This window comes from Nerophis lumbriciformis, linkage group LG38 (genome assembly GCF_033978685.3).
Source record: "Nerophis lumbriciformis linkage group LG38, RoL_Nlum_v2.1, whole genome shotgun sequence".
NCBI classification, from domain to species: domain Eukaryota; kingdom Metazoa; phylum Chordata; class Actinopteri; order Syngnathiformes; family Syngnathidae; genus Nerophis; species Nerophis lumbriciformis.
In genome coordinates, this window is record NC_084585.2 from 10,067,922 (window position 1) to 10,086,683 (window position 18,762).

The window sequence follows — 18,762 nt, forward strand, 5'->3', positions numbered from 1 at the left end:
GGGAGGGTTGGCAAGTATGCGCATATATTATGTGACAGAGCCCGCACACTGTTTGTATGGAGGTAAAGCGTACGTGACGACAGGTTGTGGAGGATGCTAAAGGCAGTGCCTTTAAGGCACGCCCCCAAAATTGTTGTCCGGGTGGAAATCGGGAGAAATTCGGGATAATGGTTGCCCACTGAAATTCGGGAGTCTCCCGGGAAAATCGGGAGGGTTGGCAAGTATGCTTAAATATGAAATTAAATCGCATTTTTTACCATGAATTGATTTACGTGGACCCCGACTTAAACAAGTTGAAAAACTTATTCGGGTGTTACCATTTAGTGGCCAATTGTACGGAATATGTACTGTACTGTGCAATCTACTAATAAAAGTTTCAATCAATCAATCAAAACACATAATGCTTAACAGTGATTATCAATGTCAAAGTTGAGCGATGACAATTGATCTGATCCACTAATATTTGTACATGAACTGGTTGTTCACGCCACCTTCTATAACATGTCAGAGTATTTAAGGTGTGGTAAATAAGCTGTCACAGCTCAGCTGCTTTAAAGCGCTCCGCACTCCACTTCCGGTTGTTTTATTTTGAAAGTGTCCTCGCCTGGAAGCTCAGCATTTTCGAAGCTGCACTGGTGAAAACTATTGGCGTGAAAATGTCCGAAGCCGCAGAAAGAGACACTTTATGTTTTTTTGTCAACGGGAAAAAGGTAAGTGTGTTCATTGTGTGTTTTTAATGTTGCTGCTTTTGTAAGAAAAGCGTTCACCTGCCACGTCTTAAGACGTGCCATCCAATAAGAGCCGATGCAGAAGTCACTACAAACACTTGGCTGTAGGGTGCAGTTGTGTAACAACACAACTTATGTTACATATCTCATGACTGTCCGTCAACAGTGAGTATCTTATTATTTGTAAGTATCTTATTATTTGTAAAGGCAGGATGTTTGCAAGTCAATTAGTGTGACAGTTATGTAACACAGTTGTTACCACCATTTATCGACATGTGAATCGGCGCCAAAGAAAGAGTCACAAAAAGTAAAGATAAATACACATATAATATGATATGATATGTACCTTCCTGTTGGAAGGTACATAATTCTTTTAATGTGACCCACTTGAAAAGCATTTAATATTTTCTTACAAAATGTATTAGTTTGTTCCATTTTGATGGAAAAAAAAAATACATGGAGATCTATTAAACTGTAATATCTAATAATGCAACAAATAAGTTAAAGTTACCAATGATAGTCACTAGGGGTGTAACGGTACACAACAATTTCGGTTCGCTACGTACCTCGGTTTAGAGGTCACGGTTCGGTTCATTTTTGGTACAGTAAGAAAACAACAAAATGTAAATTTTTGGGTTATTTATTTACCAAATTTGCAAAATTCCCACCAAAAATATTTTTCATAGTGAAAAATTTGATGTGAAGTAATGGGAACCTTGGATTAGGGATGTCCCGATCCGATATTTGGATCGGATCGGCTGCCGATATTTGCCAAAAAATTGCGTATCGGCAGAGCATGGGAAAATGCCGATCCAGGTCCAGTTTAAAAAAAAACTCCGGTCCGTGTTTTCCAACGCACCGATTTAAATAATACATTCCACTTTTCTGCTGCTCCGTAATTTAAGTTCCGCATTTTCCAGCACACCTTCAACACATCCACAGGTCTGTGAATTCTCACGCAGTTGCTTTTAGCTGCTGGCATTACACGACAGGCTCTTCTCACTCTATCCTGTGTCTCCCTCTCACAGACAGCAAGCGCACCTTCTTACACATGTCACGTACTGTCACGACATACGTCACATACTGTCACGTCATACGTCACATACGTATACGTCCTCCCCGAGCAGAGAGGTAGCAGCATGGCTAACGTTAGCTGTGATGCTAGCTCAGCCGTGCGAGCAACGCTCCCTCTAAGGTGCTCGCCTGTGCAATTGCGCACTGTTTAAGCGTCCTCTGCGCATAGCAAATCCATGCCACGCACAAAATCAAATAAAAAAATAAGCGCATAACAATTTCCGACACACGGACACGACAGAGAAAACAGTTTTCGTCATCATTGTTCAAATATTGTGACGTCTGTCGAGACGCTTATCTCCATTCGGTGCCACACGTCCACATTATCAAAATGCCGAGGCAAAAATGTCCAGATCAACACCGTATGAAAAAATTAGTGATTTTTTTAGTTGTGATTTCCTTCTCTGCATGAAAGTTTAAAAGTAGCATATATTAATGCAGTATGAAGAAGAATGTTTTAATGTAGACATGCAAGCCTTGAAAGAAAATTTTGAAAATCAAGACTACATTTCTGTCATGTCTGTGTGATCATGTTTTTGTTTTGGTCATGTTCGTTTTGGTTTTTGGACTTTTTGTGCACTTTTGTTTTGTCACCATAGCAACCATTAGTTTTCACCTGTCACGTCATGCACCTGTTTCACGTTTTGAGTCACGCACCTGCTTTCACTAATCATGTCCATAGTATTTAAGTTCATTCTTTTCAGTTTGTCGTGCTGACGACCTACTGTCATGACTTGGTCTTGGGTGTTTGCTTTTCCGGGATGCAACGGAAAGTTGGCACGGGCGAGACGGGAATGAAGGTACATGATTTATTTAATTTATCAAAAAAAAGTGTAAACGAAAAGCGCGCACAGTGGCGGAGAATAAACTATGAAACCAAAAGACTATAGCAAAAAAGTACAAACGAAAAGCACGCACAATGGCGGAGAACAAACTATGAAACCAAAAAGACTATAAACATGGAACAAAAACTTACTTGGCTTGGACAAAAATAGTTGCATGAAGAATGGACATGGAAAGAATGGACAGAGCATAAATGTGGAGGTCGTCAGAACGACAAACTGAAAAGAATGAACTTAAATACTATGGACATGATTAGTGAAAGCAGGTGCGTGACTCAAAACGTGAAACAGGTGCATGACGTGACAGGTGAAAACTAATGGTTGCTATGGTGACAAAACAAAAGTGCACAAAAAGTCCAAAGCCCAAAACGAACATGACCAAAACAAAAACATGATCACACAGACATGACAATTTCCTGCAAATGGATGCATTTCTACCCTATATTTTAACTTTAGATTTATTCTCATATCAAACTCTTTTGGCTGTCTTTTTGACACTTACATCCGGCGCCCCCCTACACACCCTGGATTATAAATAATGTAAATAATTCAATATGATTATCTTGTGTGATGACTGTATTATGATGATAGTATATATCTGATGGTATATATCTGTATCATGAATCAATTTAAGCGGACCCCGACTTAAACAAGTTGAAAAACTTATTGGGGTGTTACCATTTAGTGGTCAATTGTACGGAATATGTACTTCACTGTGCAACCTACTAATAAAAGTCTCAATCAATCAATCAAAACACATAGAATCATCATACTGCTGTGATTATATGCATCAAGTGTTCATTCAAGGCTAAGGCAAAATATCGAGATATATATCGTGTATCGCAATATGGCCTTGAAATATCGCAATATTAAAAAAAGGCCATATCGCCCAGCCCTAGTTCAATGATGCCATTTCTGTTTGTCATGTATAATTTTGTCAATTTTGTCTTTATCCTTGAATAAACAGGTCAGTTTCTTGTTACCAACCATTGTGTATTATTCAAACTCCCCTAATTCAGCTGGCTAGTTGTTATCAAGAGTACTAAAACCCTTTTCAACATGATTCTGACAACTAAGTAGGCTAAATAACTTTAAACTTTAATACATGCTCGGGTAGGCCAGTATCGGTCAGTATCGGTATCGGTCGGTATCGGATCGGAAATGCAAAAACAATATCGGTATCGGATCGGAAGTGCAAAAACTTGGATCGGGACATCCCTACCTTGGATAGGTCAATAATTCATAATAACGTTGATTTTGATTCAATATTATGTTTTGAGCAATGTCAATTTGAAAGAAAAAAAAACAGCTTTGTTTTATTAGTCAACATTGCAACTTTTTCTAAATTACATTCAACCTTTAAGTTTTTTTATTTCACTTTTGTTATGTTTTTGTTTATTTTAATAGTATTTTTAGAATGTGCCGTGGGGCTTTAAAACATTAGCTGTCGGCCGCAAATGGACTCCGGGGCACACTTTTGATACCCCTAGGATAGATAATAAAAAATTAAATCTGATAAATCTATGGATAAAAAGCAGAGCCTGGCGACGCATGCGCATTTATCATAACTCTCTCTCTCTCTCTGTCTCTGCCCCTCCCTCACCAATGCTGTTGCGCGCACAATTTGTTTTGTTTTTAACCCCTTCTTAACCCTAAACGTACATTGAAAATACACGCAACCCTAACTCAAAATGCCAGACATTTGAGGCATTTAAGAAACTCCGCCCTGACAGCTCCACAAAAGAGGACATGTCCGGTGTGTTGCTAGCATGCGTGTGTTGTGCCTTACACAACGTGCGTTACGCTACTTAATATGTGGAAACTCGTTCGGTACACCTCCGAACTGAACCGGAACCCCCGTACCAAAACGGTTCAATACAAATACACGTACCGTTACACCCCTAATAGTCACACACACGCTAGGTGTGGTGAAATTACTCTATGCATTTGACCCATCCCCTTGTTTCAACCCCTGGGAGGTGAGGGGAGCAGTGAGCAGCAGCGGTGGCCGCGCTCGGGAATCATTTTTGGTGATTTAACCCCCAATTCCAACCCTTGATGCTGAGTGAAAAGAAGGGAGGTAATGGGTCCCATTTTTATAGTCTTTGGTATGGTTTGAACTCACAACCTACTCTAACCACAATATACTATCATATCAATAAAGATATCAGACACCTGAAATGTTTACACATTTTATAGAGATAATTGAAATACATCGAAAAAAACCAACAAAATGGATGAATGAATATTTGACATCACTTTTACCTTTGTTAAAGACGGGTTGGCGAAGACGGTGATGAGTGGAGAGGGAGTGGGGGAGGATGGAGCATAACGGTCAACCTCTCTGTTTTTCTTGTAATTCACAATCCTTACGCGAGACAAGAACACATTTGTCTTTTTTTTAATGCATTCTAACTCGTAAATAGGTCAGCTGACAATGGAGCCAACGGCAACCATGACGTAATTGCGTCTATTGCGTTTATTTTGACCATAAAACCCAATAAATAAACACACAAAAGCCGCCAACAATACTACGCGTATATCTTGTGACCTGAATATTACCCAAGTATTAGTGATGTTATTATACGTTAAGGACCTACATTTAGCGGCGCATTGATCACAGTGAGGCAACTTCCTTATGCTGCTGTATTGACAACCTCAGCTGGTGAGCTGCTCTCTCGCCACAGAGCTCGTGAAAGTTCATTCTAGATTTTTAAATAATGTCAGCATAAAGTGAGAAGTCGGTCAACTTTGACAGCCAACTTAGACCCAGATATGACGAGAAAAGCACGGAAAAGACGCTGGTTTTTAGAATAATATAAATCATAATATATCAACATTCTAACAGACGGCATCTCAGTGACAGCAGACATTGTACAGTAAGTGATGTTTATTATGCTTGTTTGCTCTCATGAAGTCTGCATAAGTTGTAGCCAGTGTTGTAGTTAAAGGAAAAAGTGAACATCGTGATGCGTTTGTGAAATTAATACGCAAAATACATAAATACTACATGTTATTATGAATGTGCCTGTTACTACATTACATATATAATTATAGGGTGTATATAAAACGTGGATGGAAGTGCTTGGATGTTTTTTTTAAGCGCTTTATACGCAGAATAGAGTGACTTTTGCTAGCATTTATTTTCGACCATGTCTGGAAAGAAAATTGCGCTGCACTGCAAAAAGTCAGTGTTCAAAAACAAGAAAAAAAAATACAAAAATGAGGGGTATTTTATTTGAACTAAGCAAAATTATCTGCCAATAGAACAAGAACATTTGGCTTGTCAAGACTTTCCAAAACAAGTCAAACTGGCTAACTTCAATGAACCCAAAAATACCTTAAAATAAGTATATTCTCACTAATAACAAGTGCACTTTTCTTGGTAGAAAAAAAAAAAAGAGACATTTTTGCTCAATATGTTGAAACATTTTCTTAAATGAAGTAAATGCTAGTGCCATTATCTTGACATAATGATATGACATTTCTTGAAACCAGCAAACTTATACTAAAAACTAATTTATTGTTCTTAATGGAAAGGCAACAAGGCAAGCGCTTGTTACTCTCGGGGTCTCTTAGCCGCTCAGGCAAATCATGTTGTCTAAAAATGCATTTTTCCATGGATAACATGACATCATCGCGCCAAGTGCGTGCTCTTTCAGTCAATTAGTGCGCATATATACAGCCCGGCCCCCGGCCAAAATGTTTTTAATTTTAATTTTGAAAAATTTATCTGAATGTGCATGAACTATTTCTGTTGAAAATTGTTTGAAATGTCACATGTTAAATGTTTAAATATTAACCGTCAGTTTACTGTACTGTGCCAACTGCACTACTATATGAGTACGTATTTTCTATTGTTTCATTGAAAATAAAACAGCAAAGTCCATTTGGCTGTCATCTGTTTTAATTATGAGACACAATTGTGTCAAAATCATGATTTTTTTTTTCATGCTTGAAATAAGAAATGATTACTTTAAAAAAGTAGTTTTATACTTGTGAGTGTTGATGACACAGCTTTGCAACACTTGATATTCTAGTTTCAAGCATGTTTTACTCAATATAGGTCATCAAATCTCAGCAACAAGCTGTAATATCTTACTGAGATCATTTAGGACCAAAACCCTTAAAACAAGTAAAACAATCTAACATAAAATCTGCTTGGTGAGAAGAATTATCTTATCAGACAGAAAATAAGCAAATATCACCCTTATTTGAGATATTTCATCTTACTTAGATTTCAGTTTTTGCAGTGTGGCGACTTCAAGATAAATGTTTAAACAGTGTACATTTTCAAAAGATAAAATATGATACTTTTGGAGAGGGTGGGGTTTCATTTGCATTCCGAGAATCCTCCAGAATGAAACATTTTGCAGAGAGACACAAATAACGGGTTATAAAAGTGACTGTGAAGAAACATTAATGCAAATTACACCATCAAGCATATTCAACACATATTATCTAGACGAGGTGTTCTCAAACTTTCTTCTCCAAGTGCCACCACAGACAACACCATTATGAACAACATAAAAGGGGAACATTATCACCAGACCTATGTAAGCGTCAATATATACCTTGATGTTGCAGACAAAAAGACCATATATTTTTTTAACCGATTTCCGAACTCTAAATGGGTGAATTTTGGCGAATTAAATGCCTTTCTAATATTCGCTCTCGGAGCGATGACGTCATGTTGTGACGTCACATCGGGAAGCAATCCGCCATTTTCTCAAACACCGAGTCAAATCAGCTCTGTTATTTTCCGTTTTTTCGACTGTTTTCCGTACCATGCCTCGTCGGTGTGTTGTCGGAGGGTGTAACAACACGAACAGGGACGGATTCAAGTTGCACCAGTGGCCCAAAGATGCGAAAGTGGCAAGAAATTGGACGTTTGTTCCGCACACTTTACCGACGAAAGCTATGCTACGACAGAGATGGCAAGAATGTGTGGATATCCTGCGGCACTCAAAGCAGATGCATTTCCAACGATAAAGTCAAAGAAATCTGCCGCCAGACCCCCATTGAATCTGCCGGAGTGTGTGAGCAATTCAGGGACAAAGGACCTCGGTAGCACGGCAAGCAATGGCGGCAGTTTGTTCCCGCAGACGAGCGAGTTAAACCCCCTATCGACCCTAGCTTCCCTGGCCTGCTGACATCAACTCCAAAACTGGACAGATCAGCTTTCAGGAAAAGAGCGCGGATGAGGGTATGTCTACAGAATATATTAATTGATGAAAATTGGGCTGTCTGCACTCTCAAAGTGCATGTTGTTACCAAATGTATTTCATATGCTGTAAACCTAGTTCATAGTTGTTAGTTTCCTTTAATGCCAAACAAACACATACCAATCGTTGGTTAGAAGGCGATCGCCAAATTCGTCCTCGCTTTCTCCCGTGTCGCTGGCTGTCGTGTCGTTTTCGTCGGTTTCGCTTGCATACGGTTCAAACCGATATGGCTCAATAGCTTCAGTTTCTTCTTCAATTTCATTTTCGCTACCTGCCTCCACACTACAACCATCCGTTTCAATACATTCGTTATCTGTTGAATCGCTTAAGCCGCTGAAATCCGAGTCTGAATCCGAGCTAATGTCGCTATAGCTTGCTGTTCTTTCCGCCATGTTTGTTTGTGTTGGCATCACTGTGTGACGTCACAGGAAAATGGACGGGTGTATATAACGATGGTTAAAATCAGGCACTTTGAAGCTTTTTTTAGGGATATTGCGTGATGGGTAAAATTTTGAAAAAAACTTCGACAAATATAATAAGCCACTGGGAACTGATTTTTAATGGTTTTAACCATTCTGAAATTGTGATAATGTTCCCCTTTAAAATACAGTAGCGTAGTAGGCCTACATATTCATTAAAAACAAGGCAGGTTTTATTTCACAAGTAGATTTTATATTTTGGCCACTGTAGCGTTTGAATATTTAATGAAATGATTCGTTGGCGTACCACTAAATGGAACCTACGTACCACTACAGTTTGAGAATCACTGATCTAGACCACAGAAAGGGTGTTAAATGCAAATTACAATCATCATAGCTTTTCAATAAAAAGACAAAAAGCGAGACAAAGTCACTAATGCGTGGGATTCTTTATTTGAGCACTAGATTTCGTGGAAAGATACATGAGAAAACGGACCAGTTTGTTAGGTGTAATGTGTGGCCTGAGACATCCATCCCGTCCATCCATTTTCTACCGCTTGTCCCGGGTGCTGGAGCCTATCTCAGCTGCATTCGGGCGGGAAGGCAAGTCGCCACCTCATCACAGGGCCAACACACATAGACAGACAACATTCACACTCACAGTTTATGAAAACCAGGGAAATAGGTTGTCGTAAAACCAAATTAGGGCGAAGATAACCTCGGGTTAACATTGTTTTGAGCTGATATTAATGCATGCTGGAGTTAATGTTACTTTACCAACAGGTGACTGAAGAGCACGTGGATCCTGAGACCACGCTCTTGTCCTTCCTGAGACAAAAGCGTATCCTTTCACTTCACAGCCGCAAACAGGATCATCTGATCAAATTGTTTATCTACAGTTGTATCAAAGTTCATGTGAGCGACTCACTTTTTGAAGCACGTTTTTCTCCTGACCGTGACACCAGTGAGGTTAACTGGAACCAAATATGGCTGCGGAGGGGGAGGCTGCGGTGCGTGCACCGTGATGGTGTCACGCTATCGAACTTCAAACAAAACCATTGTGTATCCTTCAAGATGACAACTGCAGTCTTTGTCCTTTCCAGTTAATATAAGGACATTCATTCATTTACTTTTGCAGGGAATATTTAGTTTGCTGCATCAATAGTTGTTCAGTTAAGCATTAACCAAATTACATTTACATTAGATGTCCGATAATATCAAACTGCCAAAATTATCGGCCGATATATGCTTTAAAATGTAATATCGGAATTTATCGGTATCTGTTTCAAAAAGTCAAATATATGACTTTTTATAATGCCGCTGCGTACACGGACGCAGGGAGCAGTACAGAGCGCCAATAAACCTTAAAGGCACTGCCTTTGCGTGCCTGCTCAATCACATAATATTTACGGCTTTTCACACACACAAGCGAATCCAATCCATACTTGTTCAACAGCCATACAGGTCACACTGAGTGTGGCCGTATAAACAACTTTAACACTGTTACAAATATGCGCCACACTGTGAACCCACACCAAACAAGAATGACAAACACATTTTGGGAGAACATCCGCACCGTAACACAACATAAACACAACAGAACAAATACCCAGAATCCCTTGCAGCCCTAACTCTTCCGGGCTACAATAAACACCCCCGCTACCACCAACCCCCCCCCATCTCCCGAATTCGGAGGTCTCAAGGTTGGCAAGTATGCCTCAGCTACTTGAAGTGACTGTAGACCATTATTTTACGAGCAAATTGTTAACTCTCTGGTGATTTACAGTAACAATGATTCTGCTTGCTTTTTAGAATAATTATGTGTAAGTTATCACACAACTCTTATGCTTAAAGGCCGTTGCTATAGTTATCATCAATTGTGCTGAAGTCGTACTTTTCTATCTGTGCAAAGGGACAACTTGCAATCCAAAGACAGAACAAATACCCAGAACCCCTTGCAGCACTAACCCTTCCGGGACGCTGCAATATCGGATATCGGCAAAAAATCCTCTCTAATTAAATATACATAACGACTTTAGAAAACAGAGCAAAGGTAATATTTGACAAACTAACTACTCCTATAGTACTGTTTTCAGCAAGTGTTTTACAAGTGTTTGCTGTAGAAAAGTGCAACTGATAACATTGTAGCTAAGCCAGAAAAACAAGTTTGGCAAAAAAAAAGAAGAAGCAGTCTTTAAAGTTAAAGTTAAAGTGCCAATGATTGTCACACACACACTAGGTGTGGCAAAATTATTCTCTGCATTTGACCCATCACCCTTGATCACCCCCTGGGAGGTGAGGGGAGCAGTGAGCAGCAGCGGTGGCCGCGCCCGGGAATCATTTTGGTGATTTAACCCCCAATTCCAACCCTTGATGCTGAGTGCCAAGCAGGGAGGTAAAGGCTCCCATTTTTATAGTCTTTGGTATGACTCGGCCGGGGTTTGAACTCACAACCTACCGATCTCAGGGCGGACACTCTAACCACTAGGCCACTGAGTAGGTTATAGGCCACCACTGCCACAAATAGATTTGTAAGATTTGCAAGTTTTCCCTCGCCCGGACGCGGGTAACCGGGGCCCCCCCACTGGAGCCAGGCCTGGAGGTGGGGCTCGATGGCGAGCGCCTGGTGGCCGGGCCTGTCCCCATGGCATAGCCCTAAGAGGCAACGTGTGTCCCCTCCAATGGGCTCACCACCCATAGGAGGGAGCATAGAAGTCGGGTGCTCTGTGAGCTGGGCGGCAGGGCCCTTGGTGGTCCGATCCTCGGGTACCGAAGCTAGCTCTTGGGACGTGGAACGTCAGCTCGCTGTAGGGGAAGGAAATTGAGCTGGTACGCGAGGTAGAGAAGTGCCGGTTGGATCTCGTCGGCCTCACTTCGACGCACAGCAAGGGCTCTGGAACCAGTCCGCTTGATAGGGGCTGGACTCTCTTTCACTCTGGCGTTGCCACCAGTGAGAAGTGACGGGCGGGGGTGGCGATACCTGTTGCCCCGTGGCTCAGAGCCTGCACGTTGAAGTTCAAAACGGTAGACGAAAGGGTAGCGTCCCTCCGCCTCCGGGTGGGGGGGACGGATCCTGTCTGTTGTTTGCAAAACAGCAGTTCAGAGTACCCGCCCTTTTTGGAGTACCTAGCAGGAGTACTGGAGAGTGCTCCCTCTGGGGATTCCTTGGTTCTACTGGGGGACTTTAATGCTCACATTGGCAACGACGGTGAGACCTGGAGAGGCGTGATTATTAATAATAATAATAATAGATTTTATTGGTAAAAGCACTTTACATTGAACAAACAATCTCATTTAAAAAACAACAACGCTAGAATCACAAATAGCTGCCCCCAACGAGTAAAATAAATAGTAAAATAAAATAAAAACTAGAACAGCCTAATAGCTAGAACGAGCACACATATATCTATCAGAATGCTTTCTTTTTTTGAAGGGTTTTTAAGCCTTTTTTAAAAGCATCCACAGTCTGTGGTGCCCTCAGGTGGTCAGGGAGAGGGTTCCACAGACTGGGAGCGGCGGAGCAGAAAGCCCGGTCTCCCATAGTTCGGAGCTTTGTCCTCGGAGGTTGGAGGAGGTTAGCCTGTCCGGAGCGGAGGTGTCGTGTGGAGGATTTGGGGGTGAGCAGTTTTTTGAGGTAGACAGGGGCATTTCCATGGAGGCACTGGTGAGTTAGTAGGGAGACTTTGTATTCAATCCTGAGTGCAACAGGAAGCCAGTGAAGGCATTTGAGAACCGGTGTGATGTGGTCGTATTTCCGCACTTTCATCAGGATCCTAGCAGCACTATTTTGTATGTACTGCAGCTTCTGGATGTTCTTGCTGGGGATCCCGACAAGAAATGACTTGCAGTAGTCGAGCCTGGAGGAGACAAAGACGTGGACGAGCCTCTCGGCATCAAAGAGAGAGAGTGAGGGGCGGAGTTTTGCAATGTTCCTGAGGTGGTAGAAAGAGGTCTTTGCACAGTTGTTTTATGTGAGCCTCAAAGGTCAGGTGAGGGAGAAACGGCCGGCCTTATCTGAACCAGAGTGGTGTTTTGTTATTGGACTTTTGTGCTCGTCACAGATAGTCCATAACAAACACCATGTTCTAACATAAGGGTGTCCATATGTACACTTGACCCCAGGACACCCTAAGACTGCAGTTCCATGATCAACTTTGTGGTTATGTCATTGGATTTGCGGTCTCATGTTTTGGACACACGGGTGAAGAGAGGGGCGGAGCTTCATACCGATCACCACCTTGGAGGTGGTTCTCCAAGTACCACCATAATGACCAACATTAAAATACAGTAGCCTAATAGGCCTACGTATTCATTAGAAACAAGGCAGAGGTTTCATTTAACAAGTGTATTTAATATTTTTAGCCACTGCAACATTACACACAGTTTGAACAGTAACATTGTGTTTGGAATATAGGAAATACTTAGTATCAATCAATCAATGTTTATTTATGTAGCTTTAAATCACAAGTGTCTCAAAGGGCTGCACAAGCCACGACGACATCCTCGGTTCAGAGCCCACAAAAGGGCAAGAAAAAACTCACAACCCAGTGGGATGTCAAGGTGAATGACTATGAGAAACCTTGGAGAGGACCGCAGATGCCCCCCCCCCCCCCCCCCCTCCCCCCTCTAGGGGAGACAGGATGCAATGGACGTCGAGTGGGTCTAGCATAATATTTTGAAAGTCCAGTCCATAGTGGATCTAACATAATAGTGAGAGTCCAGTCCATAGTGGGGCCAGCAGGAGACCATCCCGAGCGGAGACGGGTCAGCAGCGCAGAGATGTCCCCAACCGATGCACAGGCGAGCGGTCCACCCCGGGTCCCGACTCTGGACAGCCATCACTTCATCCATGGCCACCGGACCTGTGCCCCCCCCCCCCCCTCTCCCTCCACAAGGAAGAGGGGGGAAGAGCAGAAAAGAAAAGAAACGGCAGATCAACTGGTCTAAAAAGGGGGTCTATTTAAAGGCTAGAGTATACAAATGAGTTTTAAGATGGGACTTAAATGCTTCTACTGAGGTAGCATCTATAACTGTTACCGGGAGGGCATTCCATAGTACTGGAGCCCCAATAGAAAACGCTCTATAGCCCGCAGACTTTTTTTGGACTCTGGGAATCACTAATAAGCCGAAGTTCTTTGAACGCAGATTTCTTGCCGGGATATATGGTAGTGAATCAAATCTTTGGCATACCACTAGATAGAGCCCACGTACCACCACAGTTGGAGAATCACTGTTGTAGCTAATGTATATTTTGAATAGTCAATGAAAGGAAATTATGATAATAGACTGTTTTTTAAAGTTTTTCATTTGCAATATTTAGAAAAGTAAAGTTAGATTAAAGTAATGGAAAGCAAATACTTTTTTCTTACTCTGAAAAAATGTTTTCTTTTCAGTGTTATACTCTGTGAAGTTCTGATGCAGGCCGTTCCCGGGCCAACAGAAAACAAGCTGTGGGTGGCAAATGGCCGCCACATTAATGGAAGCTTGTAGAAATGATTGTTGTCTTCAATGCACCTTCACCAACATTTCAGTCATTACTCGGCCAACGCCTGCCTGATGCCACTCTGCCAGCTTCACGGAGCCGCCATTACCACCGTTGAGGGTGTTGGGAGTACCAAGACCAGGATCCACCCTGTCCAGGTAAGACCATATTACTATTGTGTGCTGATGTTGTGATTTGAATTGACTCACTATAACAAAGGTTCATCACTCATTCATTACTTAACATGCAGTCTTTACGTTTGCCAACCACAAGGCTCTCATTAGGCACCTTTAGACTGCAACTTCACTTTGCTGGCTTTTGCCTGTTTGTTGTTTGCAATTAGCACACTACTTAAGTGGTGCCTTTTGTGCTGACTGGTTGCCGGAACATTGTTTTTTCCATTTCTTGGCTGTTGCACCTCCAAAACCCTCAAATCTAGACTCCAAACATCCCAGAACAAGCTAGTCAGATTACTTCTAGACCTCCACCCCAGATCACACCTCACTCCTACCCACTTCTCCAAAGTGGGCTGGCTCAGGGTGGAGGACAGAATAAAACAACTTGCACTGAGCCTAGTCTATAAAGTCCGCTACACCTCCCTGATACCGAAGTACATGTCAAACTACTTCTTTAACGTAAATGACCGCCATAACCACAACACCAGGGGGAGCTCCACTAACCACGTTAAACCCAGATTCCAATCTAACAAAGGTCTTAACTCATTCTCTTTCTATGCCACATCAATATGGAATGCACTCCCAACAGGTGTAAAAGAAAGTGCATCTCTATCCTCCTTTAAAACCGCACTAAAAGAACACCTCCAGGCAACTTCAACCCTAAACTAACACCCTCCCTTCCTCATCATACCTCCTCGGATTGTAAGTAATCAAATGTAAACAATCAAATGTAGTCACTTTTTCTTATAATTTCTGATCTCTCCCTCTGTGTCCAATACTTGCTGTACATATGTACCAAGTCAGACCGACACTGTTCCAATGTCAATTTCTCTGATGATGCAATTGTTGATGACTGAAGTGTTGATACCAACCATACTTAACACCCCCGCCCCCTCCATATCCCACACCCCGGATTGTAAATAATGTAAATAATTCAATTTATTTACTGTGATGATTATCTTGTGTTATGAAAACAGTATGTATCTATATCATGAATCAATTTAAGTGGACCCCGACGTAAACAAGTTGAAAAACTTATTCGGGTGTTACCATTTAGTGGTCAATTGTACGGAATATGTACTTCACTGTGCAATCAACTAATAAAAGTTTCAATCAATCAATCAATGCATGTGTTTTCTCCTCTGTGTACCCTGGAATATTTCCACCAACCTCCATTGCGTTTTGGTGAGCATAGTCTCAGCAGCACCCTTGTATCTTTGGACATTAGTGACTCACCTCCTTTATGACACGAACAGTGTTGGGTTAGTTACTGAAAACCAGTGACTAGTTACAGTTACTAGTTACTTTATTTCAAAAGTAACTCAGTTACTAACTCAGTTACTTACACAAAAAGTAATGCGTTACTGTGAAAAGTAACTATTTAGTTACTTATATATATATATATTTTTTTATTATTTTTTTTTTTTTTAAGGCCCCTTTTCATGCCCTTTTAGCCTTCATTTCAGTACTGTTATTGCAGTGGAGAATAATACAATCTGTTGATCAACTTGACATGCATTTGCATCACTGACCTCTGCTAAGCAATGTGGTCTACATACAACACACAAAGACAAAGATATGTTTCAATGAGCCAATTTGTTTCAGGCCAGAACAAATTGACAAAACTATTTTAAATAGCTGCAACATAACATACATAAGTAACAAACAGCATAATAACAACATAGCTGTAAACCAAGGAAGGCACACACTACATACACAAAGCCTAACCAGGCGTTTTTTTTTTGGAAATAAAATCATGTCTGAAGCCCAGAACACTCTACACATTTCCCCAGTTGTAGTTTAGAGATAAGGAAATAATGGCCTGGCCCACTAGCATCCCTCTTTATGTTTGTTAATTTTATAGTCTATACATTTAGAGTGATGCGATAATCAAACACTCTAGAAGTCTAGAATGAAAGAGTATATAAGAGAATTGACAGAGTGTGTGTACCTTCAGTGCGCAGTGCCTCGTTAAAAATCCAGCCGCTGTTGCTTAGGAGGTGAAGTGTGTCTCTCTTTACTAGCTTAGTCGAAGCATGTTGCTTTTGTAGCTGTTTCAGCAGATTTGAATTGCTAGGATATGATCTTTGATCCAAGACAACTTACATTTAACTAAAATGTTCTTTTCTTTGTGGTCGACAAAAGAAAAATAGTGAGTATATCTCCATGTTAAGAAACTCGGCTTCGGCTCTGCCATGTCTTGTTAGTAAATACAGACACGCCCCCTTCCACACACACACACACACACACACACACACACACACACACACACACACACACACACACACACACACAGAGCAGCGCGCCTCTTCTCCGTCGCCTTTTCTGCAGCGCTCCAATAAAACACACTCAGATCCTCTCAGTTTCTAGCCAATACTACATTAAAAATAACGTAAAATAACGCAGTAACGCATCATGTAGTAACGATAACTGAGTTACTGAATATAAAAAATAACGCGTTAGATTACTATTTACCGCCGAAAGTAGCGCCGTTACAGTAACGCGTTACTTTGTAACGCGTTAGTCCCAACACTGGACACGAATAAGATTTTCTCCTTTTTTAATAAGGTTCAAGATCAGGATTCTTCCTTTTTGTACTCTGTAAACACTTTTGAGTTTGAACAGTTTCTTAAAGGCCTACTGAAATGCGATTTTCTTATTTAAATGGGGATAGCAGGTCCATTCTATGTGTCATACTTGATCATTTCGCGATATTGCCATATTTTTGCTCAAAGGATTTAGTAGAGAACATCGACGATATAGTTCGCAACTTTTGGTCACTGATAAAAAATCCTTGCCTCTACCGGAAGTAGCAGACGAGTAGGTTGTGGAGCTCCTCGCATCCGCACATTGTTTACAATCATGGCCACCAGCAGCGAGAGCGATTCGGACCGAGAAAGCGACGATTTCCCCATTAATTTGAGCGAGGATGAAAGATTTGTGGTTGAGGAAAGTGAGAGTGACGGACTAGAGGGCAGTGGGAGCGATTCAGATAGGGAAGATGCTGTGAGAGACGGGTGGGACCTGATATTCAGCTGGGAATGACTAAAACAGTAAATAAACACAAGACATTAGCCACAACACAACCAGGCTTATATTTAATATGCCACAAATGAATCCCGCATAACAAACATCTCCCTCCTCCCGTCCATATAACCCGCCAATACAACTCAAACACCTGCACAAAACACTCAATCCCACAGCCCAAAGTACCGTTCACCTCCCCAAAGTTCATACAGCACATATATTTCCCCAAAGTCCCCAAAGTTACGTATGTGAGACTTTTAGAGACTTTTATTAGTAGGTTGCACAGTGAAGTACATATTCCGTACAATTGACCACTAAATGGTAACACCCGAATAAGTTTTTCAACTTGTTTAAGTCGGGGTCCACTTAAATTGATTCATGATACAGATATATACTATCATCATAATACAGTCATCACACAAGATAATCATCAGGGTGTATACATTGAATTATTTACGTGACATGCACATAGTGGCACGCACGTACGGGCAAGCGATCAAATGTTTGGAAGCGTACTCACGGTACCGTGTCTGCGTATCCAACTCAAAGTCCTCCTGGTAAGAGTCTCTGTTGTCCCAGTTCTCCACAGGCCAATGGTAAAGATTGACTGTCATCTTTCGGGAATGTAAACAATGAAACACCGGCCGCGTTTGTGTTGCTAAAGTCGGCCGCAATACACCGCTTCCCACCTACAGCTTTCTTCTTTGCTGTCTCCATCGTTCATTGAACAAATCGCAAAAGATTCACCAACACAGATGTCCAGAATACTGTGGAATTTTGCGATGAAACAGACGACGCCATCATGCTGTCTCAAAATGTCCTCGACAATCCGCGACGTCATGCGCAGACGTCATCATACCGAGACGTTTTCAGCAGGATATGTCGCGCAAAATTTAAAATTGCACTTTAGTAAACTAACCCGGCCGTATATGGTTGTTAAGATTTCATCATTGATGTATAAACTATCAGACTGCGTGGTCGGTAGTAGTGGGTTTCAGTAGGCCTTTAAAGTGGATAATTTTAACTTGATTTCTCTGCTTAAGCCATTCCAAAATTTAGCCGTTAGCAAATAAAATTCCATAGATTAGCCGCACCTTTGTATAAACCTCAGGATTCAAAGCTTGGGGGAAAAAATAGCGGCTTACAGTCCGGAAAATACAGTAATTTTCAATAGCAGTGCGTGATGTGTTTCCAGGAGCGGATAGCGAAGGCGCATGGCTCCCAGTGCGGCTTCTGCACGCCAGGCATGGTGATGTCTATGTACACCCTTCTGCGGAACACTCCTCAGCCCAGCCTAGATGACATCACCGAGGCCATGGCTGGTACCGCTTGAATATCATGCATTTTTGTTTCAACCCTTCAGAAGCTTCGCTGCACGAATTAGGCATTGATCAAATTATATTTCAACGTACTTGACTTGACCTTGGCTTTCCTGATTCAGGGAATCTGTGCCGCTGCACTGGATATCGGCCCATTGTTGACGGCTGCAGGACCTTCTGTCAAGTGCAGTGATTTCTTCTGCAGTTTTTAGCTATGTTTTAAGTACTTCAACTAAAGTATGTTCAATCCATGCAGGAAGTCAACTGCTGCCAAGTCAACAGTGGGAAAAACTGCTGCAGCGAGGAAGAAAAATATGATGTAAGTTGAGATTTTATCCCGGGGAGTAAGGGGAGACATTTTTTTTTTATGTGCAGTACACAGATCACAGTTTTGTTTTGAATTGTATTTATTACTGTACATGTGTAACTAAGATCTTAACAAAGGTCAAACATGATATCTCTTCCTTAAC

At 41.5% G+C, this 18,762-nt stretch overlaps 1 protein-coding gene across 1 annotated transcript in view; it reads left to right on the top strand.

Moving 5' to 3' along the window:
- Positions 1-594: 594 nt before the first annotated feature.
- Positions 595-18,762, top strand: part of LOC133578401 (aldehyde oxidase 1-like) — a 48,931-nt gene continuing 30,763 nt past the window's right edge. Inside the window, exons 1-7 of the mRNA XM_061932800.1 lie at positions 595-710; positions 9,072-9,129; positions 9,254-9,350; positions 13,820-13,928; positions 18,169-18,295; positions 18,415-18,476; positions 18,549-18,611. Of these exons, the coding sequence (XP_061788784.1) occupies positions 657-710; positions 9,072-9,129; positions 9,254-9,350; positions 13,820-13,928; positions 18,169-18,295; positions 18,415-18,476; positions 18,549-18,611 (570 nt within the window). The 5' untranslated portion in view covers positions 595-656. The remainder of the gene's footprint in view (positions 711-9,071; positions 9,130-9,253; positions 9,351-13,819; positions 13,929-18,168; positions 18,296-18,414; positions 18,477-18,548; positions 18,612-18,762) is intronic.